General features: G+C 34.0%; 1 protein-coding gene across 1 annotated transcript in view; it reads left to right on the top strand.

The window, feature by feature from the left end:
• Positions 1-721: 721 nt before the first annotated feature.
• Positions 722-26,557, top strand: part of LOC146167121 (rho guanine nucleotide exchange factor 28-like) — a 111,556-nt gene continuing 85,720 nt past the window's right edge. The window contains exons 1-22 of the mRNA XM_083385477.1: positions 722-847; positions 1,892-1,935; positions 3,055-3,205; positions 5,726-5,861; positions 6,450-6,610; positions 7,408-7,591; positions 9,910-10,040; positions 10,595-10,873; positions 12,058-12,137; positions 12,361-12,436; positions 15,051-15,165; positions 18,151-18,160; positions 18,614-18,706; positions 19,508-19,626; positions 20,048-20,090; positions 20,825-20,918; positions 21,260-21,273; positions 22,310-22,382; positions 22,841-22,877; positions 25,507-25,617; positions 25,740-25,743; positions 26,300-26,473. Of these exons, the coding sequence (XP_083241603.1) occupies positions 820-847; positions 1,892-1,935; positions 3,055-3,205; positions 5,726-5,861; positions 6,450-6,610; positions 7,408-7,591; positions 9,910-10,040; positions 10,595-10,873; positions 12,058-12,137; positions 12,361-12,436; positions 15,051-15,165; positions 18,151-18,160; positions 18,614-18,706; positions 19,508-19,626; positions 20,048-20,090; positions 20,825-20,918; positions 21,260-21,273; positions 22,310-22,382; positions 22,841-22,877; positions 25,507-25,617; positions 25,740-25,743; positions 26,300-26,473 (2,157 nt within the window). The 5' untranslated portion in view covers positions 722-819. The remainder of the gene's footprint in view (positions 848-1,891; positions 1,936-3,054; positions 3,206-5,725; positions 5,862-6,449; positions 6,611-7,407; positions 7,592-9,909; positions 10,041-10,594; positions 10,874-12,057; positions 12,138-12,360; positions 12,437-15,050; positions 15,166-18,150; positions 18,161-18,613; positions 18,707-19,507; positions 19,627-20,047; positions 20,091-20,824; positions 20,919-21,259; positions 21,274-22,309; positions 22,383-22,840; positions 22,878-25,506; positions 25,618-25,739; positions 25,744-26,299; positions 26,474-26,557) is intronic.

The raw sequence follows: 26,557 nt of genomic DNA on the forward strand, positions 1-26,557 counted from the left end.
ACTATCTGAAACTAAAAAGTTTTGTTTGGTATGCAGCAAAATTCAACGTAATGCTCCCGAAGTCATACCACCTAATAATCTATCTATTATAACCAAAATAGAGATATGAATGGAGATTTATTTTAACAGTATTGACGAAAGAATGTGGAAATGCCAAAGTTTTTAAATTTAGATATTATATACACAAACATGATAAATGAACTGTACTTTTCGTGACTTGTTTTTGCCTGAATAAATGGTTTTCCTTTTTTTAATTTCATTTTAATAAATACATTCTCCTGCTTTATAACACAAAGTAAATTATTTTTCTACAATCAACCTGGTTTTTAATAGATATATACTTTTCAGGCCATCCTACTGGATGAATTTATTTTTTTTTAATTTTGTGCAATTTTTATTTCATCGGAATTAAAAGGACCTGTGGAGTATTTTTTAGAAGGATGTATTTAATACAAACTGACAGTATGATTTAAGCAAATAAATTCGGTTGAATAAAACTTTTTTGCTTTAAGTAGAAAGTCAAAACTGTGGTTGCATCTGCCCAAGGCATATTTTGGCTTACAATGTGATTCTCCTTAAAGTTTTTTTCACCACACATTTCATTTGAACAAAATGCCCTATAATTATGTGGAGGTTCTTTATATGCTCATTCTTGGTCGACTTAGATTCAAAAATGCTTGTTAGTTTTATATAATGATATTGTTGTGTTTTTTCTATTTGCAGTTTTTACCACTAAGGTTTTAAATATGATTACCTACTAGCCTGAAAACTGCTTTATTATCGTCTTTTATAAAATCAACACCTACAGTTGCCAAAGCAATGCTGCACGTCCAACGAATGCAGACAGGTGAAAAATCAGCTTAAAATTTAGTCTAATGCTGTTAGCTTTGTAAACTTCTTTGCAAAAAATTTGATAAACATAAAAATCAAAGAAGTGATGTTTTGATTTGTTATAAAGCAAGTGATGTATTGTTTTATTTAAGTCCAAAAACTCTTTCATTTTTAACTTGTTTTTATGTTGTGACCTGAAGTGCAGCATAAAGGTCTTTAGTCAATACACACAGTTAGTGAAATACAACAACTTTTTTATAATGTTGTCTTAAACCACACATAACGCCATTCTGCGAACATTTTATATGCCAGGCAACTTTTTGTTTAGCACTGAGGCAAGTGCCTGCCGTGGTAACGTTTGTTTTACTGGAATTCCACAGCGGTCTCCCATGAATGCACCATTGCTCCATAACGACCTACTTGTGCTTCAATATAGTGACAGCCCACTTGTTTTCTTTGTTCAGAGGAGAAAGCGCCTCTTCTGCCTACGTTAAATTTTCGAGAGAACGCAAAATGACAAATTTGATTTGGTCTTAATAAAAAGTAAATTTTATGCTTCCTGACCGGTTGTATAGAAAAAGTTTTTAAGCCTCTGTAACCTGCAATGTTTCCACAACTAAAACAACTTTTAGTGAAAATGCACACTGTGTTCTACAAAATACTATTTTGTAGAGATATACATATTCAAAATTTCGGAAGTAAAACCCGATTGCATTCCAATGCCTTCCTCTTCTGTATGGAAGGCTACTAAAACCATGCCAGTGACGTAATTCAACACAAATGTCGCTGTGTGGCAATAAAAAAAATAGTATTTGTGGCATACATACTGCAGAGTTTTGGAATGGAATTTCTTGCAAAATTTTAGGTAGGAATCTTTGGCAGCCAAATTATGAAACAGCAGTTTATAAATGTAAAAAATTACCAGAAGATTAAGAAATAATTTGAATATTCAAGAAAATAGTTATAACAATAATAAATTAAAAAATTTCATGAAAAATAGTTTCAAAAATATTTAGAAAGAACTATGGAATAATTACAATATTTTTCTTCTTGTTTTTAGGCATGACCAGAATGGAGCTGCTTCCAATTTCTGCCCCAGTTTATGTAAGTTTTCCTTGACTAAAAATCTTTAGAAAAGGTTCTTATGTAAAGCACACAATATTTCTATCACAAAATATCCCATGCATTTCTTACTGAACTACATATATATATATAAACAACAGTGGGAGTCGAGAGTAATGTTGACTCCACATGGGGTGTATTTACTAAACACCTTTTTAGCAAAAATAAAATAGCTAATTGGCCTACTTGTGCATTACAAATTTAAAAGTAAGCAAAAGCTTGATTTAAGACTATTAACATGTTAAAACACTGCAATAATAGAAATGGTTATTAAGTTGAGTTTTTACATACAATCTATATTCTTCCTAAATCTGCCTTTTGAACAAAATATAAGTTATCTTGAAAAAATAGCAATCAATTAGTGTAAATTAAATTGGTATTAAACGAACATGTACATTTCTATTGATATGTTATATTGTAATAAGTTATATAAATTATGTTAAGTTATATATAATATATATATATATCAGTTCTTCAAAAAGTATTTGTAGTTTAGTATTTGTTCAATATGTTTAAACAGTTTAAAAAATAATTCTGTATTGGTTATTTTGTTATTTTCTATTCAAGAATACCTAACACTTAGTATCAACCCATTTTAGAACATGTGCATTTCACAGAGCTGCAGAGAAACATTCTGCAAACCACATGTTGTCCAAATGTTTATAAAACAACAAATTTAATCATGCATATAGGTTTCATTTAAACACTTAATTACTGAGCTGAAATCCTAAATTGTATAACTGCAAATCACGGGTTTAGCCTAATTTCAGCTCATGCCCCATTATGTTGCAAATCGGGTAAAATATTGTCCACACAACTTGGCTTAATCCTACAATCTTAATTGACCACAGTATTTTTCAAATTCCAAGTCATCAGGTGTCACTGTCTTCATATTACATTTACTTCGTTTTATATGTAAAGTTTTCTTCATTTTTATATGTTTGTTTTAACTTTCTAAGATAACTCACATCCTTTTTTGGTGCAAAGCCAATATACACCAGACATTGTAATTCAAAGTATAAATTCATAAATAAAATCTGTTTGTTTTATCATAACATGCATGGAGCTGTTTACAATGTACTTAATTGTTTTATTTGGCAGGGTGGAGGCCTTATTGTTGTCTTCTTGCCTGAGAATTATGCTTTGCCTGAGCAAATCCAAGCTTTCCTAGTATTTAAGGGTTCAAAACAGAGACACATTACCAAAGCCAGGATTTCTCTGGAGGATAATGCTTTCCATGCTGTTGTACCTGGTAAGTTACCAAATTCCTGCAAACAAATTCTCGCAATTTGAAAACAAATTAATAACACTTTACCTTGGAAATATTACTTTGTGATTTGGATTTTTGGTTTATTCGGACTCTTCTAAATAGATTTGACTTTACATGTAAAAACAAGGATGTACCATAGTAAAGTTGCACACAATTTACTTACATTGTACAACACTCAGAAATGTTTGCTTTCTTTGTTGGCTTGCAGTCTATTTGAATGCTAAGTTGACACTTGCAACATTAGAATGACTGCCACTTGCCACTTTAGTTTGTAGTAACAACATTTCACTGGATCTCAATAAAAAGGCGCTCAGTGTTTTTAAGATACCCCCCCAGTTGTATGTAAACTGGCTAGCATTGTATCAGCATCTACCTCTGGTTTTTATTACCTTTGTACCCCTCTGAACCAAAGATAAAAACTGCATACAAAAGGTTTCCTGAAGCAGACAGGTTCGGTTAAGTATTAACTTAAGTAAAGGTTATAGTAACTTGCACTGCTTTCTAGTGAAGTGGCCAGTTTATCGTCATTTGTTTGTTCTGTCTGTCATATGTTCAGAGCAGTCATGTTTGAATTTCTATGACAAGTAATAATTAAGCCTCTCAGTTTCAAGTATCATGTAACATTATTTCCCGGTTACACATTGAAAGGCCTGTGTGCCTGGTCATCGGCCACCGAGTTTCGCTGTAATTCGACAGAGTAAGGATTTGGCTAGAATGCTAAAATAGCATAATGCTTAGTGCAATTACAATTCTTTTGTGCATCAATGTGTTTGTCTATAGCTGTCTTTCACCTGTCTCTTAGGTAAGCCAATTGTCATTTAGCCAAGTTAGGCTATCGGTGGAATGTTGACTGCGAAAGAAAACAGCCTAAGAGAGATTTTAATTGTAATATGTATGTATAAATGTGTTTGTTAATGTCTGTCTTACCACTGGACTTTTGTTTGAGCTAGCTGTCATTTAGCAGTGTTAAAATATAGCTATAATGTTTTCTGTGAACAACTAGTAGCTAAACAGACATTGCAATTCTGATAATATTAATTGTATTGTTTTTTTTCTGTCTTTTCCCAAGGCTCTTATGGCAGTCAGTTGTCATTTAGCAGATTTAAGATATGTCTTGAATACTCTGTTTGAAAAGCAAATAGATTAAAAGACAGTTAATTGATACTTGTAGTTATAAATTTATTAGTCTGTGCCTAACTCCAAAGCCCACATATTTTTTTGCCAGCTGTCATTCAGCAAAGTTAAGAAACTACTGGAATGTTACGTTTGAAAAGCAAATACCTAAAGAGAGTAGAGAGTTTGCAATTTATATATGTAATTACAAATCTGTTGCTCTGAGCCTGTCTTTCTGTTCATCGGTCTTGTTTGTGCCAGGTAAATAAGAACAAACTGGTCAAAGCTTGGATGACTATCTATCACTTGTGTGTCAAAGTGACCGGTGTGCTTTGAAGTTTTAGTTGAGCAGGAAATGTTGCCGGTTTTACTACCCAGCGGCCCCTGTAATCATGGCCACCCATAGCTGAAGGAATTTGCTGTATTCAGAAAAATGTGCAGTGTTGCCGTTTGTACAGGTACAGCTTTGTTCTGATAATACCCTGTTTTGATTTAGACAGGTTGTATATATATATTCGTTTTTTAGGTATTTATATAGTGTCTTATAGTTGGTAGTTAGTTTCAGTTTCAAAAAAATGATTTTTTTTCAAGTTATGAATATTTTACTTTTTAACATTTGAAGTTTAATCGTTGGTATATTAATTATATATAGATTGGTTGGACTTTATTACTAGTTTGTATTGTATGAGAAAGTAGTGAAGCACAAGATAGACCAAATAAGTAAGTTAAGTAAAGATAGCTGCACATTGTTTGATATGGCAGTTTTAATGAACATGTATAGTAAAACAGTCAATTAGTGTGAGGGATTGAATTTAGCCAATTCATTCTCCTACCTTACCTTGTTTTAAAGTCACCCAAAATATAAGAATAAAGCAAAGTCCAAGAATATACATGCGGTTGTTACCACAATTTATTATATAGTAGGGAACCACAATTTCTTAAAGTCACTTGTTATTGCTAGCTTGTTAAACCATGTGTTAAATTGTTTATACAGAGTGCCATACTTTATTTTTTTACTATGCTTGACCAATGATTTTAAACAATCCTAGCAAAATGAGTGTTTTCAGAAGTACATGTTGTATACTAATAGTACATTATGTTTTGCAGACTTAACATAGTTTATATTTGAGATAAACCAATATCACTTTGCAGACATCTACTCGATTTTTTTATAGCATTCACAAAATTTAAATTAATTAAAAAGAAAGTCCAAATAACATTTCAGTCTATCTATCTATGTGATTAAACTCTTATTTGCATATTAACATATATATTAGCATGATGTTATAGAAAATTTGTGTAATTTTTTATTAATCTATCTTGCTTTCTGCTTTACACTGCCTATTATTGAAATGAAAAATGGCTCAACATTACTTTCTTACACTTCAGATCACGAACCACCAGAAAGTGTCGAGGTAGCTGTGTATATTTGTTTTGCAAGCGGTGATTGTCGCTGTATTGGTGCTGAGGATTTCACATATTACCTGGACCAGACCTGCTACCTTGCAAAGTACCTGGCTGACAGGTGCGCTTATTTAGTTGAAATACTTATCCATGTGTATATGTTTTTGCACTTGGTTCTACTCTGTGAAAAATATATTCTTAACATATTATTATAGTTCAATATAAAAAAAAACTACAATCGCCAAACAGAAAGCTAATTTTAAAAATAACATTGTTTTTATAAGTAAGTAGCCTTTAAATTTTATTATGTATTCTGAAAATCTAAGCCTAAATGACATATACGTTTGCGTTACCAAAGGATATCTAAATGTGCTATTTGTTCTTTTTATTTTCAAAACAAAATCTAAAAAAATGTATGTACTATTTGCTGCAATCTTCAACATTTCAAACGATCAACAATAATTTGCAATATTCCTCAGACTTTCTTGTCTTGCTCAAAGTCAGTCATATATAATGTCTAGTCATTAAAAGAGAACTATATTTCGGCCTAATTAAATATGGCATCGTCAGTTATTCAAGACAAGAAAGTCTAAGGAAGAATGATACAACTTGAAGTCATTGTCATCATTTATGTGTAAGGTTGAGGAGATATCTTGATATTTTACCTTCTCAGTTTGCAAATAATTTTGCATTTTTAATTTTACAAAAGTGTTCACAACTTGGAAAGCTTGGAGGACTGGGATTATATTCAGGGACCAAACTTCTCACTGGAACAAGAAGACTTCTCCACGCTGGACGAAAGACTGACAAGTGCCTTTCAACACCTTATTTTACCTCAAAACTGGAATATTCTTGGCGACCTAAACACTGGTAAATGTTTCTTTTGTTTTCTTTTATTGAATTTTGTTAGATTAGTCTTTCATTTTTGATTGGATGTATCCTTTTATTATGGAAATGATTGTATGTAAATCAAGGAAAAATAAAATGCTGATCTCTTACAGATTGTTTGCAGAAGCCATTTGTTAATTTTTAACATTTGGCTCTGATATTTATTTAATGTCAATAAATTTTGTTTTGCTTGTAAGGAATTTTAAACACTAAAAAATGGCCTGATCGAAGCTAAATACAAGTATACAAATGTCACAAATAAAGTGAAAATAAAAGTAATGATAATGACAAATACCATAATATCTATTGGCAAACTACTTTTGTTGTGCGTGTCAATGGCTTTTGATAACCCTTTATGGTTTTGTCTGAAGCATCTTATATATAAATCCGCTTTTTGTAGTTATTTTAAATTTTTTTTATTTTTTTAGGGTTAAAGTTCTTACATATCTGTAAGCCCTCCATAATGAAAGCAATTTTTTTTCCTATATTATGATGTTTTTTTCAGTGCTGAGTTGATTTAAAGTGTTTTATATCGCTAGGGTATTTACTTTGTTAATCCATACATTAAAATAAATTAGTTTTTGAATATGATTTTGTTCAATATAGTATAATTATGTATAGAAGAGTGTTTTTTCAAGTTGAGCACTTATTTGAATTAAGGTTTTCCATAATTTAAAAACAAATCTTAAATGTGTGAATTTGATTTTTTACTGGTTCTTTGGCATTTTTTCAACCAGGTTTCTAATTTTCTAACAAAAAAAATATTTGTAATTATGCAGCTCACGTCAAACGGGAAACACTGTTTCACTTTGCCGCCCGACTTGGACTCTCAACGTTTGTTACGTTGCTGCTCGACAAAAACGGAGCTAAGGAATGTTTGCGTTTGAAGAATCGGCACGGTGAATTTGCTGAAGATATTGCACGCGACCGGAAGTTTGATGGACTTGCCGACCTCGTTGCAGAGTGAGTATTGTTTCTATGCTGATGTTTTTTTTTTAAATTTTCAAAATTAAAATAAGTGACATGAGTTTTTTTTAACTTTGGTTCAAATAAAATCACTTTTTTGTCTTAAGTTAAGGCTTTAGGTTAAAAGTCACCTAATTTTAAACTCAAAAGGATACAAAATTATTTTAGTTGTATTCTTATGTTGATAACATTATTTGCATTCTTCTATAATATGTGAGTTCTCAAATTATGCATTTAACAAGGGGTGACTTATGAACGTAAAAAACACTGAATCAAAGTTCATTTAGGTAGCAAATGGGCTTTTTATTCGACTGATATTGCCTAGATCATTACCATAAAATGTTATTCAAAATTTGAAAACAAAATTTTAGTTGAAAATGTGTTAAATGTTCTTATAAAATTTCTCTATACATTAAAAGGGCATCAGTGGTTGGTTAGCTGGTTAGTTTTCAAGTGTCCATCGTTTTGTGGCTGCCCTCAGGCCTGCTCTGTCATCTGCGGCATTTAAATAGTGTCATAAAGGAAACAATACCAGCTATTAATTGCCACTTGAACAAAGTATGTGCCAGATTCTGCACTGGGCGCCAAATAGATTTGAATTTCAAACACTTGAAACCAACTATAACAGATCACTTTAAAGATTTTTTTTTAGCTTTTTCTAACTTTTGAAATTAAAAAAATTCACTTTGATTGTTGATTTAAAATTGTGATTTGTTGTTATGACTAAACAATTTGCTAGTTTGTACACTAGACAATTTTATTTCATATTCCTTTTATACAACAAAAGCTAAAAAAATGTTTTTAACAAGTTACAAAATTTGAAAAAAAATTAAAATATGTTTTGCAATTTTTTTTGGTTTGTTCAAATTTATGTCAGTTGTTTTCTTTTATTTACAACATATTTTACAATATCACCACTAAATTGTAACACTTGAAACCAAGACAAATCCACTTATGTATGACATGTTACTTAAGCAGGGATGCATTCATGTGTGCAACTGTGCACGCATACAGATGTTTGACATTGCAGGTTTAACCTGAAAACACAATTTGCTCTGCATAGGAGTTCCATAAAAATGAATGGGAAATGCTACACAATCTGAGTAGTTAAATTCCTAACTTGATATCCAAAACCGTTTAATTATGATATGTCAACAGTTCGATTTTTTAAACCTATTCTTGTGTGACCACTGAGAAATTTTAAGAGGCCACATCTGTTTAAAATAAAAATGTAATTAAAGTGCTAAAACTAATTTTTTTAAGTACAATAGGAAAATTTTATGAGGCCTATCAGTCTCTAAAAACGGCTTAATAAAAACACTACCAACATGTGTGGAACGCGTTTAATACACCTTTTTTTTTGCTTCATAACACATGAAGAGCTATTGTTCCCAATTTTTGTTCAAAGTTAACACAATCAATAGGTTTATAAACTGATGTGCATGTTAACAGTAAAATGTGCCATTGCTTGCCCAAATCTAGCTAGTGAATTTGTTGCCCGGATGTAGCTAACTGCACTGGGCTTTGATTTTTTGCGCACTTCAAGAAACAGTTGGACTTCTTTAAACAGTAACATGTGTATGAAGTGGCCCTTAGCCCGCCCCTATTTCACTGTGCTGAGCAGAAAAGGAATTCCTTTGTTACTCTGTACATTGTTCAGCCCCTTAAGATTTTCCTCTTGATGTTTCCCAGACCTGTGACCGTGGCAGCGTGGACACTTTTTGCAATTAACGGAAGTTTATTTTTTAAACCATTGTTTGCTTTCTATGTAAACATATGACTGTGTTTTTTAATTTAAACCTTATTTCTTTTAAATGATGAAAATACGCTTACAGTTTTGTTTTATTTATTTTTTTATAAGCTTACAGTTTTGTTTTATTCTTGACAACTTATTCAAAGTATTCTATGACTAAAGTAAATAAAACGGCAACTGCAATCAACTTTTGAAGCATATATAGTTACTTTAGTGCAATGTCATACCTAAACTCACAAGCATAGCTTAAAGATAAAAAAGTAATGTACGTGTCATTATTATCATAAAGTGTGTGTTTTTTTTTCATTATTAAAGGTTAAATTTCCTTTCCATCATGATGCCTGAATGGTAGAAAGCATACTTTTCTGAATTAATTAATTAGAAAGAAATTTATCAGTAAATAAATGATAAGTTTGTGAGACATGATGAAACAAAAGAATATGAACTATTCCATTTCTAGCTACACATTTTTTTCACAATAGGACATCACACCTGCAGTCCTGCACCTACACAACTTTTTCAAATTCCACTATTAATATGATTTTAAAATTTCCGTATGCAGTCCACATGCCCACGGAGTAATCAGGTGGGAATCAAAAGAACGGATCGGAACGAGCACTTATCTGAAGCAGCACAGCTTCGGATCCATTTCAACCACGTCAGATCTTCAGGGAAGCCACTGGCCCACACTCGGTAAATGACCGGAGATTGTTCTCCAGATTTGGTTTGCTATCTTTGGATGGGATCAGGATACAGCCCCTTATCTGAATCTCGCTCGCTATTTGAAATGTATTTATTAGGGTATTTGCAATGCTTTGTATTCTTCTTTGGCAGATAAGTCACTCAGTTCATGTGAATGTGTGGTTACATTGGTAGGAAGGAATACTGATGAATATTTAAGAAAATTAAATAAATAGAAAAAAAATCGGATATAATATTGCTGTAGCCTACTTCTTTTTGGTAATGTAGTCTTTTTTCTAGTATTTGACATTTTTATTAAGTCATATAGAGCTCTTAACTCATAAAGCTTTATTTATTGAAGTTTCAACTTTTTTCATTAAAACAATGCCAATGCCAGCGCTAAATATGTCAATTCTAAATCAAAACTCACACATACACTGTGGTATTACACCTGGTTAAGTGTTTAACCTCACTGTGCTTGACTCGTAAGTGCGGTCTGTTTTCGGCCGCCCGGCATAATTGCCTAATTTATTGAAAGTTCAACCCTCATTACTTATTCATGCCAGACGTTGAGTTCGAGGCACTGAACAAGGCAGCCCTGCCAAACGCGACGTTGCCCTATCAGCTTGCCGACCCCGGCGCATCCTGGGACAACGAAACCACGGAAGACAGCATGGTGTCACCTGCTTCAGCTATGTATTATTCTGGCGACTACGAAAGCGACGGCTTGCTCTTGCCAGGTGCCATTGCTTCACCTGATTACAATACTGGAAATTCTGCTGCCGCTGTTGAGCCAAGATATAAGGACTATCATTACCCAAGCAAAGCACCCAGGGAATTTTTAGGTAGGCTTTTTTATTTAATAACTGTTGTCTATTGTTTGAATATTGTTAAGCTAACTGCTGTTTAGCAAAGTTCAGGGAATTTTTAGGTAGGATTTTTTTATTTTAATATTTGATAACTGTAGTCTTGTTTTGAATATTATTATGTGCTGCTGTTTAGCAAAGTCCAAGGAATTTTTAAGTAGGTTTTTTAATATGATTATTTGATAACTGTAGTCTTTTATTTGAATATTATTATGTTAGCTGCTGTTTAGCAGATTCCAGGGAATTTTTAAGTAGGATTTTTTAGTTGATTTTATGAAAAAACATAGCGTTTTGTTGGGTATTATGTCAGCTGGTGTTTAGCTTTCTTTCATGTTGATTTGATTCAGAAACCTTACAAAGTTATATTTACTTCTTGTTCTTCTTGATTGTTGAAAATATGTCAGTTTTACCTTGTTTATTAAGTTTAAATCTTGGTTTTAATATTATTTTTTTGCGCAGTAAATGTTAGGTTAGAGCAGGGGTCTGCAACTCCTGGCATATTTTCCTTGACCCAAATGAGTGGATTGTGAATATCCATCTTATTTTAGTTACGTAAATCGGTGAAGTACAGGTTGTGAAGTCTGAGCCGGACTCGCGACTAGATGAAATTGACTTTAGCCGGAGTCGGTGTTGCTTTTATCTGACTCCGGAGGTTGCCAAATGCCAGTGCAAAACCAAACATAGAAAAATATTTGGCATGCAAGTTGTTGATATTTTGACATTATTCATAAACTGGCACACTGCGTACGAAAGGTTGCCGACCCCTGGGTTAGAGTGATTCGCAGTGTGTTAGGTTTTTTTTAATGTTTTAAATATTGTTTTTGTTTTGACTGTATCTATGTATTTTTTGCAAAAACGCAATTGGTTTTTATTGTTGAGGTTTGTATGCTTGCTAAAAGAATACTAGCTTCTCAAATTGATAAAGAAAACCACATATATATAATTATATATATATATATATATATGAGCAGGTTCAGCCATGAAATAATTAAAAATTCTATTTTTGTAATTTTTGCTTAAAATGTAAACAGAGTCAGGTATTTTAAAGATGTTCTGCCTTGAAAGTTCTGTCAAACACCAATCTGTAACATTAAACACTAAACAGTCGTGATCACCCTTCTACCTAATTAAAGTTTTTTCAATTGTGTGTTTATTGTTTGAAGCTGACAACCTGAATCACTTGAAGGATATCAGCGATGGAATTCACTTTCTTCGACACAAAGACCTTGAAAGGCTTCGTGAGGTAATTCAGTACAAATTACCCCTTGGAAATTTCATTAAAATAAAATTGCTTGTAAAAAACTTTTTTTCATCAAAACAAGAATATTGAATATTTAAGGGTGATAAACCAAGTAAACTTAATTAAAATGTTTTTTGTACAATTTGCATCACATGAAATAACTTTGGGAATGCCACATTTTTTGTCAAATGTATTTATTTGTAAAAAAAAATTTTTCCTTGTTTAGAATGGTGGATCTGAGGTGACTAGGCTATCCACATCCTGTCCAGATTTGGCTCAGGATATGTCTGGTTACTTGTCAGGTATGTCAAAGATGATAGATTTAAGAAAAGAATGAAAATAGTGTTTCCACCATTTCTGTATAGTTTTTGGAGGGCAGAAGTTATTTGTGTAAAATGCACACAAAATGAAAAAAGTTTCGATGTAAATACTGTTTTTTAACTTGTAATATTTTAGTACAAGGCTAGCTAGCAAATGCTGTCAAGCAATTTCAACAAATTGGAGTTTATTATTTAAAAAATTGTATGTTTTGCTGCTACTTTTAAATAATTGATGTGGTTCTTGAAATATCATCTGTTGGCCAAAACGTAACCATTTCCCACATAAAAAATGCCTTGAAGATTGTGAAGTCATTATAATTTCATGTATGTTTGTGAAACCTTACATTGAGTTTGAAGGCTATAATTTTCTAAAACAATTTCCTGTGTTTTAACAAGCAGTCTTATACCAGAGTTTCCAGTCGCTTACATGTGTCGAATGACTTTTACTCTGTAAAACTGTACACTGCGGCAGCCTCAAAAACTTCTGTTACTTGATATCAATTATTTACATGTCAGCAATGAATGGGCCCAGGCGCCGTTAAATTACCCCAAATGTGCTTAGGGAACTGCCGTAGACCTAACACTGTTTGTTACGCTCGATTTCTTCACCAGTGCTGTTGTGTTGTTAGCTTAGTTTGGTTTCTTTCTCTCTTTGCCGTTTTGTCTTGGCTTGTAGTGATTACTTCTTTGTCTCTGTCTAGGCTGTGATGGATTGGCCATCTTATCAATTGGATTTCAGGTGCGCCCCAAGCCCTTTACCAGGTGGCCTGCTCTTGCTTGGTAACTCTTTTTGCTTTCTCTTGAGTTTGTGTGCGCCTGCGCCCAAAGCAAATGTGACGTTTGTGTGTCTTGGCCATGTTTTACATGCAGCTTACCAGTGAAATGTCAGCGGCATCACTACCCTTGGTCAACATTTCTTTTTCCCTGATGTATCAATAGCGAGACAAATAACCATCCTGTTTTCTAGTAAATATGCTAACTTCCCGTGTGAAAAAGGCTTTGTTGGGGACAGGTTGTAGCCACCGATTGTGTTTTATGTTGTTTTGCACAGACTTTTACATAGCTACTTTTAAAATCATTTATCTTACTCAGACCCTGTAATTACCTAAGTACCTATTCTTATAAAAATGTGGTTTATTAACATTCTAAATGTCATACCAGGTTGCATATGCTTCTAGGTATACACCGATTTTCCAGGATTTGTTTGGGGGTTTATAATAAAAAATGTATTAATCAATTGTGCGCCAAAACTATTATATCATTTTTTGTTATGAGCCAATTTTTTTTTGGAAAAAGAGCACAGTTTTTTTTAATGGACTATGTGTTTTAAGATAGACATTAAACCACCATTGTGTTAAATATAAAAAGGTAAAAACTATGTAGATCAATATCTAGCTGCTTTTGATAACATAAACAAACCAATTAGAGCAACATAGCACCTGGAATTTTGGTTGATGACCACTGTCTACATTGCTAATTGGTTGATACAGCCCAAAAAGTGATTGTCAGTCAAAACAATGTTGTTAAAAGTACCTACCTGTAGCCTATTTTGAAAAAAAATAATTAATGACCGTCATTGGTTGTTGGCCCTCGATTTGATTTATTGAATATATTGCCAGCGTAAAAGCACCGTTAACCACCCAGCTCTACTTAAGCCTATACTTGTCTGCACTTCAACAATGGATTTTGGCGGACGGCAGCCCGCCCTGTACCAACCTATCCTGCCGCCTGCTCTCCTACATGGCATTTGAAAGCCACAATTCGCTCGTGAATATGTTTTCACTTTTGTTCTGTCTACGAACTGTTGTTAAACTGCTGTAGCTGCATGTCGCTGACATGGCTGTTGTCACATGTGTGAGCCGCATTTTTTAAACTGCAGTTTTTCTGCGAACAGTTGTATTGTATTTTGGTACTTGTTAGACCTGGCTGTTTGCTGGCTGGTTGTAGTTTGTAGAAAATGTACTTTGCTAATTCTTAAATTAACTGCAATCTTATTATGGAAGTTTTATTGTGTTTCTACTGGTAAAAACATTAGTTGCAGTAACTGGTAAAAACATTAGTTGCAGTAAGGGATAGCAAAATTGTGTCTGGCAGTATTGTTTCTTGTTTTAAAGTTTCATCTGGATAGTTTAATATGTTGGTTAAAAGCTTTTATAAACAGATTTTGGTAACATGAACAAAAAATGGAATAATGTCAAATGTTGAGTGCGTTATAGGAGAAGGTACCTATTTTGTGTTTAATTGTGCGCACTAATTTAAAACTGTATACATTAAAATAGACTGTAATGTCAATACAGCTGGTGGTTACATGATTCTACACCCGATTGTTAATTAAGCACATGCTTTGCAGATTGAAATACTGATTTCCATTATTAAAAAAAAATTGATTGTAGAAATTTCACCCGAAGACATTAATATACTTCAAGAGTTTAACCAACTGAAATTATAAAAGATTAAAAAATAGCCGTTGTACTTTTTTTTAAATATTTAATTAAATTGTGGGTGGTAAACACCAAATGCAATGCACCCATGTGCCCGGGCTGAGAAAAAAAATTAATCTCAGCGAAAAACTTAAGAAAACAGTTCTTTTTTGCAGAAAATGCTTTTAACGAAAGCTACGAGTCGCCCAACACACCAACCTTGCCGCGAAATAGGAGAGCTCTGCCCGCTGGAATCAACGAAGACCAGCTGGAGGCACAGGTAATTCTAACGCGGGATTAACACAGAATCAAGAGTTAGTCAACCTACAAAATTTGGTCCTACATTTTTAATGGCAAAATAAACATATTTACGAATTAACGTATCTGTTAAAAATATATGCCACATTAAGACTGGTGTATGTTTTATGATTTATAAATATCAAAAAAAAACTAAATTTTAAACAAAATATTAATATTCAATGATACTATTCGCCCAAAAATACAAGATAAAAACCATTTGCTCACCGTTTAACCAACAAATTGGCATAGACATTGATCACACCTTTCCAACGATGCTTCACTTGATGCCAGCTGATATGGGACTTGGAGGGTTTAAATGGGCGATGACCGATATTCATTTGCATTGTTTACTTAATTTTTTACATACAAACGCTATCTATTATCACGGATACATCCATAGTAAAACATGTGTAAAGATTTAATAAAGTTTTCCTATTTTATCTGTGTACGCTTGGGCAAAATACGTGCAGTGTACTCCGTCTTTTTTAAAGATCAAATGTACATTTTTCACCCTGTGAAACGATGTTCGAGTTTGCATACGTACCAATTTAGTCAGCATAAAACAAAGTATAACAACGAAGCTTAGGCGACCCAATTTTTTTACTGAACTCTTTGAAAGTGAACAAAAAAAAAACTAGACATCGTTCGTTTTAGGCTCACAGGTTTCTCAAATTTTGGTGCAACCTTGTTCAGAACTAATCTAAACGTAGTTTACCATGCTCCATGTTAACTTCTTGCCGACCCAACCATATCAAATGGTGACCCAGTTTAGGGTCGCGACCTAATGGTTAAGAAACACGGGCTTATTCTATTCTATTTGGCGAAACACGTGTCGTGCAATCATAAGGTCGTTGTGTTCGAAAACGCAAAACCAAAACGGCTGCTGTTTAAAGTGCTAAGAAACTTGGTTTTTAATTTACAATACCACTTTGATTAGGCTTGTATTTTAACAAGGTTTTGTTGCTTCTTCGGCCACATTAACACCATGTTTTCTAACGCACTTTCTAACTTTTTTACTCCCGGGTATTTTCACAAACGTTTTATGACACGATAAAACGCTTAAAAATCCAGCTATTAAAGCGGTCGTCTAACCGGGCGGATATTTTGCGCAATTGCGTGTAAGCTATGATGAAGCTCATCGCATTTAGTCCAGTTGTTTAGTATAGCTCCAATTTGCTTCTAAATTGAGAGCAGCGGTTCAAAAAACTCAAGGCCCCCAAAAACTGTGTATTTAAAAGATTTCGTGGAATTAACGTACGCAATTATAAAAAAACGCTGACGAATTTTACATGGTCACTTCGATAGGATAATTTACATGGCCACTTCGATAGGGGGCTTCGATAGGGTTGATAACCAGTTTGGCCCTTTTCCACCATTTAGCAAATTTATCTTACGAAAGCCAAACTGGAATGTTAAACAAAGCCGTCTTTGTTTTTACTTTATCCCGTGGTTCACGGCCAGCTCAAAGTGCACCGTGGTTCAAAAAAGATTTAAAAAGAGAAGGCCGGTTTTTGTTAAAAAAAAAGTCATTTAGCTCGGGCGGTTACATATATGCACTGTTTTTGTAAGCTATGACGAAGTTATTGGTTCAATAAACACAAGGCATCGGAAAAAACATCTTATTAAGAAGATTTGGTGAAACAAAGCTTTGTAATAATGAAATCGCTACCAAATTCAAAAACGCTGACGAAAAAGTGTGATGTTTGATGAAACTTTTAGCAGAAGGCCGTTTTTTGTAAGAAAAAAAGTCATTTAACTAGGGCGGTTGCATATGAACTGTTGCTTGTAAGCTATGACGAAGTCATTCGCATTTAGCGCAGTAGTTCTGCGTGATGACCGATCTCTCGTTAGTTGCTGTGCGATCCAATAAACTCGACGCACCTTGTACGTAAGCGTGTTCGACATTACACGGCGCTTTTATATTAAGCCATCGCAGAATGGCGCGTGTAAACACGAACCGCTGGAAACCAATGGTCCGCACCAAACCGCGACGTTTGCTTTCCCATGTCATTTTCGCTGCCTGCTGTTCTACTTTTTTATCGCTCTGTCAAGCAAACTTTTACAGTGCAGTTTTCGTTTCAACCGCAAAGAATGGACGCGCTTTGCGAAACGTAACCATTTGAATGGTTCCAGTAATGACCGTTTTTTGACTTTTTAAGAAATATTTTGAGACCTCAAAAATATAGGTTTTAGTTACATTAACTGATGATGAAAAAGTGCTAAGTGCGTCTCTAAACGTTTTTCTAAAGATAATGTCGATTTCCTCGACCTATTTAACCTGGATATTCATTATCAAGCTACATTACAGAACCGTGCGTAGTGTACCTACATTTAGGTTTGGTTAAAACCTTACTTTTTTGGTTAAAACCTTAAAAAATCAAAATCGGTTCTAAAATATGTATAAAAGCGCCATCAATTTAATTACCTTTTTAAAAACTACGAAATGCTCAAATAATTACCGAAGCCATCTCTACACACCTACCCGTTTCATGACCTTAACCGTTGAAATCCGCCTTCCCCGTGAAGGCTGTGTTATTTTCTTTTAGGTAAAGTCGTACGCGTTAATCAAATCGCGTTTCGTTTTAACTATAACGTACTGTATAACAAGAGTTGAAGTAATTCTCTTGTGTACTATTTTCATTGCTGTTAAGTTGATAAAAGCAGAAATCGGTTATTATATAAAAATCGTTTTTCCACGGCGTTCCTATTTTCGTAAAGGTAAATACAGAACCCAAGATTTTTCCGAGTGTGTCTGTATTCTCACCTTTCGATATTTTGTTTTTATTGGTTCGATTAAAGCGGCAAATTCCGTTTGATGTGAAAAAAAAACATGTTGAAACAGTCATATTTAAGTCTTCCTGCCGGAAATTTAAAAAAGTTTATTAGTTTTAGGCAAAAATGTTTCTGCTTATTTTAAACGACCAACCTGTACATCATTCTGTTTTATTTAAAAAAGGGATTTTTTTTATTTGTTAGTTGTTCTCAAGTACCATTACACTGTTTTAAACCTATATTTTGTACGAATGTGTTTTGCAATGTTGTTGTTTCATGTGTAACAAGATATACCCTGTATGTAAATCGCCTGAACAATGCAAATATTTGGCCTTCGTAACCTGTCTCCTGACATTTCGTACAGAGTGAAGCACAATATGCAACTTAAACATTTAAACATGAGCGTGTACAACTATAATTTCCACCTTGGGAGTTCATATTTACAAACAATAAATGCATACATAATAATGGCACGTCGGAGGCCTTCGGGTAGACTTTTCCGAAATAAGCGACCTCTAAACTATTACGTGCAAGCTAAGTCGAGCTTAAAAGTCTTTGTTTTGTCGGACTTGCGACCTCGGTCATACTGAGGTCAACTCGTTCGTAAAATTTCAGATTTGCCTTGCTTGCATAGAAATGGTTGTTTTTTTGTTTTTTTCTTTTTTAGATGCTGGCCTCGGATATAGAGACAAAGCAGCGCCCGGCTAACTTAAACTACCAAGATAGAGCTTACGCAAATGCGGACAACACAAATCATCAGGTAGTTAAGCAACCTATTTAGTGTATCTCGAAGCGTCAATTTGACAGTATTTTTAATTTTTGTTAAAATGTTTTTGTTGTACATAAAAGCGTCAACAACAAGATTTCGTATTTCGTGTCCCTTAAACGCGTATAGGAAGTTCAATGCCTTCAGATGTCCTATATTTCGTATTTTATGTCCAAATCAAAACCAATTATTTAACCATTACAAAAATGACAATTAAAGCTCATTTTTAATCTCAGAATAAAAATTAATCTCAGAATAATTGCTCTGAATCTCTCATTTTATTTAACGCTGTACATGACTTTTTGTTAGCTTCTCGTAGATTTTGATGCAATTTCTTTCCAGTGTCCAGTATTAATTTATTACGTGTTGTTCCTTAAAATTGTTTGTTACTCGCTGTAATTGGTGTCGCGACAAAAGGTTTTCTTCAGTCGTAAGACTGCCACCTGATTGTCGTTAAATCAATAAAAAAAAAAAAATAATAAAAAAATAAAAATTATTTCGATCCGATTTTTTAATAAAAAGGGTCGTTTAAAGTAAACTAATTAGTAATTATACCTAAAATATAGCGTTAAGATCACGCTGCACATTATTTAGTCTACATAGTAGATTTGATTTTAAATTGCGATATGACTTATATATCTAAAACCAAATCGAATATGTTGCGACGTTTTTCAAAAAAACTATAATTTTTTTTTTTATATAAAACGATATTACAAGCTAATATCGGTCCATTCCCGATATTATCGGGCGCCTTAATTCCGACTTTACGAGTCTTTTACTTTTTTTGTTGAGCAGGAACGCGCGAGAAACCCGAGCGGCGATGACGTGTCACCTACGTCACTGCAGCGACGTCACAGCTGGCATTCTGCCGAGAGTCTCGGCGATGACGTCACTTCGCCCACGCAGAAGCGAAGGTTGGTAATCGGTCATGACGTCATACTGCCGTTTTTCAATATTACTTTTTTGGGGGGAGATTTAGCACAAAAACGTATGTATATTATTGTTTTTTGAATAGCAACTTTTCTAAGATTTAAAAAAAAACTACTCGAGGTAAAAAAATTATCTTGCGATGTAATCTTATAAAATGTTGACTTTTTAAACATAAAAAAATAATTTTATCGAAAAAAACTAAATAGCATTATTTGGGTTGGGGTGCGGGTTAGCTTTTGTGTTCAGGTGGGTCAAGTGTATTATTATATTTATTCTCCCAATCTGCAATTTCAATTTGGACGACTGGCTTCGTAACAAAAAAAGTGGTAGGAGTCTAGACCAGCACCTTTCAAAAAATATAAAACTTTTAACGTAGATTTCAATTTTTCTCTTTTTATCTTTCAGGTTAAGCTTCCAGCACGATGGCGACGAAGAGGCAGAAAATCAGGTAAAAAAATTATCTAATTTTTCCCGGATTGACAAACCAACACAATGTTTGTCATTACCAAAAAAATACTGACTTTTGGTATGAATGGAGTCCTAAATGAGAACTTTTATTTTCATTCAATTCATTAATAATGTAACTGACATGACATTTCAAATTGTAAATTAAGTGAAAATAGTAACAAGAATTGGATTTTAAAAATACTATAAATTAAATACTAACGCCCCAACAGAAGTAGGCAACAGTGTATGATCGTTTCGAACACATTTTTACTAATTTAACATGCAGTTTTTTAACAGATGTTAAAAACAAATAAAAAACATTCAAACCCCCATTACATTGTAACCTCATGTTGCTTGTGCCATATTTTTCTGCATTTTTGAATAATTTCCTTGTTATGTAATTTGGGGTTCTTAGAACAGCAGGTATCTGCAATCTAAACTGAAAATATATTTTTTTTCATTCGTTACATAACTAGGTGATTTTTCCGGTGCTGTTAATGACCCAAGTCCCAGTTAGATTGTTTGTATAATTTAACTAATACAACATAAAACAATATGTAGCAATCCAATCGCTTTAAGTGCAAACTTTGAGATAAATAGCTCACTTTTGAAATAAAATGCTAAATGAAAACACTCAAAAGTTATTTGACTTGATGACTTAAGTCCAAGTCAAGTCATTTGTGCAAAAGATTTTAGTTAAGTAACGTCATTATAATACGGGATTTTCCCCCATAGGACCCCGACCCCGTTTCCCCCACTGACCGCAGATCCGACCACAACAGCATGGCGCTCTTCTCGGTGGTTTCCCCAAACAGCGAACATACGCGGGGTGAGTTTTATCTCTAAAGTCACAATTTTTAGATTTGCTTTAGTTAAATTTTTAACAAAATGTTGGATTGTCAAATCCGATGCCTAATTACATTTTACTATGTAAGAAGTAAAGTTGACAAAATGAATACTTAAAAAGGTAATGTTTTCTCGGTTGTTGAGCCTAATTTTGTTTTACCGCTAGGGCACGTAATAAGACTGTTATTGTTGAAATCGCAAATCTTGAATGAACCGCATTAATTTATCCTGTAAGTGGTGATTATAACTGTAAGTGGTGATTTGCTTTCACCTTTTTTGTGCGAGTTTAAATTTACCCACCATTTGTTTTTCTTTTTTCACCAGATGTCAGTCAAGAGGTGAGAGCGGCATTCGTGAGTAAATTGTGCTCCACTTTACTTGCCTTTAAATATGCTGTTGCTACCAGACTTAGTATATACTAAAAAATAAGTTCTTCTGGTATTTATTGACGTAGGTAAACAAAAAATACCAGAAGAACTTATTTTCAGTATTTACACGCCCTTATTAGGACAAGTTGATTTATTCACTGAAAATTTTGAAAACTTTATCTGTGTACAGCAGTCCTAGACTTCGGAGGCAACAGTGCTTTTCGTTAAAAGACAAAAGACCCTGCCCAGCGGTTTATTTCCTCCCGTTTTTTCACAGTTATTATTAGTTCATCACCAGCAATGTTTGTTAGGTGCAAAACAAAGCTAAGTTTTAATCAAATTTCATACTAAACGACAATATCATTATGTGGTTCCCCATATATATTTTTTTTTTTTTTTTTTTTTTTTATTGTTTCTTTGTTTAATTAAGTTCAAATTAAATAAGGTCATTACAAAAAAATTGAATCCGGCCCGCGAACGACAAATCCTAAACTAAAAGTATCCCACCCTATATGAAAAAAAGTTTGCTGACCCCTAGATTGTTAATGTTGTTGTTAACCCTTATAGTGGGAATACCGACTGATTTGTGCGAGACTGACTGTAAAACTGCGTAGCATAGCAAGGTGTGTTTACCGTTCATCTTGGTATTTATGCGGGAAAAGTAAGTAAAAAAACCCTTTTTGCTCAAATAGACTTTTATCTATTGATTTTTAAAGACTTTGTCATATTCAAATTTGCAAACTCATAGTTTGTTGCAAACTAGGTTTTGCGTATTTGGGTACACTATGCACGGATCTGTAATGTAGCTTGATATAATGAATTGCAAAGCCAAAAAGGTCGAGTAGATGGACATCATCTTGATTAAGACTTTTCGATGCGAACTTGAATCACCTTCAGTTAATGTGTCTTCTACTCGACCTTTTTGGCTTTGCAGTTCCTTTTGTATAAGTTGTTAAGCCTGTTGTTTTCACCGTATAGCTTTATGTTGCGAGCTTTCCTCTCACAGGTGGCTGATGGAAGGAGATCTAAGAGTCTGAGCAATCAAATGGTGCCTGAACAGGAAAATGTTACGGAGACTGGTAAGCCTTATGCGTACTTTAAATACAGTGGGTTTTAAAAGAAAAAACTTGTCACGTCAATGTCATTGTTTCTCTCTATATATTGTGTTAAAAAATGTAATTGTTTTGACTAAATTTGAAGTTTTTGTCAAGAGTTTGAAAAGCCAGTTAAAATATATCCTTAAAGTTTAAATCGAATCACATTACTGGATCGTTTGCAAAGTTATTTTTAAAAAGTTAATCGGCATATTAGACTTTGCTTTTAAACAGCCATAAACACGAATTGCCGAATAAATACACCTTATTTCAAGCCATTTTTTCCGAAAGACAAAGTCATTTGTCCAAAAAACTTAAGTCAAGTCAAGTCGTTTCTACCCACAAAAGTTATCTCAAGTCAAGTGATTTAAAAACAGTGACTTAAGTTAAGTAATCACGGGTCATTATAACACTCGTTGTCAACTTTTTCCACCTTATTTCAGATCGCCGCTTTACCATCAGCGAAGGTGTGATGACCGCGTAAGTTTGTGCTTGATTTCAACGCTTTTAAGTAGCGGGTGTGGTAGGCTACATTAACAGGGGTATGTAACGGTCTCTAGGTGTTGTTGTTATGCATATCACCCTTTTATCTTTGCTTATTTTCAAGCTCAAAAAACATCTAAGGTGTCGATGACGACAAACGTTTTGACTTTTTTTTTAATACACCGTCAGCTTCTTACTTTGTTCAAAAAAGTCACTTATATTAAATTTGCTTGGATGTATATTTTATATCGCAGCAAAAAATACAATTTATAAAAATAAATAATACCTTTTATGCTTTAGCTTAGATTCTGAGTATATTTTTTAAAGATGTTTGAAGAAGTAAGTTTCGGGTACATGACTAACACGAAAAAATCGCACCTAAAATATATATAAAATAACAAAAATCGTGTTTTGACACTTTTCGGCCAGTGATTTATCAAGCAACGCAATTTTCGACGCCTAACTTTTCTTTGTTTTAATGTACCGTTAAATGCAATCTCCATATATTATGGCCATATTAATTTCAGTTGGACTTAAATAATTTTTCGCCTAGAACAATTTCAACCTCGCATTTCCATACTTGTAATTCGCAACCTAATTTCTCGCATTGTTTTTGTTCCATGCTGTCCACATAATGTAACTGTTTGTTATTTGTTAAACTTCTCATTTTTGTTATTTTGTGCGGTCCTCCAATGTGATACCCGTCGATCCCATGCTAGTTAAACACCCAACATAATGAAATTAAAACAAGTATAAAAAAACAAGCATTTTTCAGCTAATTTTCTTTTTTAAATTAAGTGAACGCTGCGTTGATTCACAAACTTTGGAAGAATCTCGAATGTCCGATAATATCGGATTTGTTTACTTGAAGATAGTAATGACGTCATACATATCAGACCTCTATACTCTTTGTCTGAAATATAGGGTGTCGCTATCGGATTAAACTGCAACGTAATGGACACCCCATGTAGTTATGTTAGTTGCCAGTAAACACCTATATACGGGGTTGTATTGGTCGTGAGTTCGAACCTCATGCAGGCTAGTTGTTTTTCTAGCCTGCCTTGCTTTCATCATTGGTCGACAGATTCGGTTAGTTTGCGAAGGTTTCCAGGTTACTCCTGCTTTGCCTGTTTCTATAAAACTATGGGTATAAGTCCCCCCCATAATCACCAACACGCTTTATTTTAATTCACCTCTCCGCCGTGTGTTCCACTTATGTGCAGCGAGCAGCGAACGTCCTTGCTCGCTCTCAGTCAACTCGCCGCAGCTGCAGAAACGGCGCCGACCCTCGCACACAGGCCGTAAGCAATACGCACCAACCCTAACCTATCCGCGTGTGTGTGATTTTTGCCTGTCATAGGCTGATCATTTTTTTCGGCTGCTTATGATTCATGATTTCAGTTTTTTAACGTTTTTGCAATCTTCATCGGATCACTTTTAACGCACTCACAGCTGTTTTTATTTTGCACTTTCGAAATCGTTTCGTTTGAAATCACCGTTTTAACAATCATTTTCTTCCTCATTGGACTTTTATTTTTATCATTCTCACATTTAAGTTTCATTTATATTTTTTTTTATTTGCATCAAGAACTTCTTTGGTTACACTTTTACCACACATTTGCGCATAAAGGCCTGTTCGCTTTCGAGTATAAATTTTTGGCTTGCAATGCTGACTCATTCTACGTATGCTGACTTATCCGATGCTCGCTGTTTGTTGGAAATATTTAAGGTTTCCAGGCAACGTTAATAGTCACAAATACTAGTCAGTTTAAGGTCTCTTTTCGCTCTAAAATAATCAACGTTATTCTAATAAAAGCGTAATACGATCGCATTTCTCCAAATTAACCACTTTTAATTTTCACCGATTGATTGCACTTTGTTGTACGCCACTGCCAGGGTTGTCTGTAAAGTTGTATGTAATAATCATTAAACAGTTCAACAATAATGGCGTGTATGAAAAATATTTCAAAGTTTCGGAATTATTTTAAAGCGAAATATCGCTTCGGTGTTTTATAAATTTTAAATATCTTAAAATCAGAAAAGTTAATTTTAAACTTTAGAGAAATCGGAATTTTAACACGGACAGCCCTGTTTTAGCGTACGCCACTCTATTTGTTAACCAACCAGCACCGTTTGCCGCGATTGCACACAAAGTAGCAGTAACATAACTAACGGTTGGTAGTTTACTAGTTGGTACTAATTTGTCAACGATCATTAAATCTAGGTATGCCTATCATTCTTGTACAGCAGTGGTTCTCAAACTATTTCAGCTTACTGCGTACAAAAACAATTTGTAACACCAACCTTACCGTTACACAAATATGCAATACACATATAAATTGACAATTACTACTACTGCACGGCAAGGTATTAGGTGATTATGCTAAAAATATGGTTGTATACTGTATAGTAAAGTGTGCAATAAAGTCTCGCATTCTTGCCTGCATGCAAATTGCAATTCTAATAAGCCATTTTCCAAAAGTACTAAATCCGTGGCATACCTGATGTTAATATTTTATGGCATACTTGTATTTAGCTGCAACATATTTTGAGAACCGCTAATGTACGGCAATAATATAGTAATAACCCACATACTAACCACCGGCTTTCGCATGCATGGCATTAGCACCGCCGCTATTAAGGAGAATGGCCTGGCTATGACGAAAGCAGACGTCGCTAGCGGGCAGCAGAGCGCCGACCCGCCCGCCCAGCTTTCGCTCGCAGAGTTCCTGTCGGAGTGAGTTCGAACCCCGTCGCATGCCACTTCTGCTCTGTCGCCCTTTTCTGCCTCTCTCTTTTTACTTGTGATTGCGTAGATTCGTAGAATAACTAACGGCTTATAATTAATCGCTTATATAGTAAGGTCGGTAGCTTTTGTGTGAAAGCCCTAAATTGAAGACTTCGACTTGAAGTCTACGCTATAAATAAATAAGGATTTAATCGAAACGTTTACAGAACGTTACCTTTTTCTATATGAGCTCTAAAGATCTATATATATATATACATATATATATATAGCAACAAGCTCCAAACATCGTGTTATAATATTAATAATATAATTTTAAAATTTATTATTGATAAAGCCTTTATCTCAGCTGATTATCATTTTTTTTTCTTTTAAATGAAAAAAGATAATAATGTAACACGATCGTTGAGTGAAAATCTATGATTGATCTCGATTCACTTGTAACACTTTATTGATAAAATATGTAAAACACGTTTTTTTTAGGGCGTTCACACAATGTTTTCTACAAAACTGACTTCGAAATAATATTTCAACGCTTTCTTAACTGATGATTTTGTTTAATTTTATTTAATTAATTTCCAGATAATTTCTTATGATTTTTGCATGCAGACATTTAAGTAGTTAATCGCGTTTCTCTATTCATATAAAAACATCAAACTCATAAATATACGAGGGAAATAACCTGTCAACCCCCGACCGCAGCCCCAGCAACTTTGGGGGAAAACCCGCTGCCCCACCCCGGCCCCCAACGGTGCCCCCGCGCCCCGACCATGGTCCGACCAAAAAGATTGTGACCCGCAAACTGAGCTTTCTCAACCGAATGCGAAGCGGCAAAGCAGACAAAAAGGTAATAATGTAACTGTAACTTAGTTCTGCAGCTATAGCCGTCGATGAAACTGGTCGTAATGGGAAAATGATTGTTGATACCTTA

This window comes from Ascidiella aspersa, chromosome 1, assembly GCF_963924565.1.
Source record: "Ascidiella aspersa chromosome 1, kaAscAspe10.2, whole genome shotgun sequence".
Taxonomy (NCBI): domain Eukaryota; kingdom Metazoa; phylum Chordata; class Ascidiacea; order Phlebobranchia; family Ascidiidae; genus Ascidiella; species Ascidiella aspersa.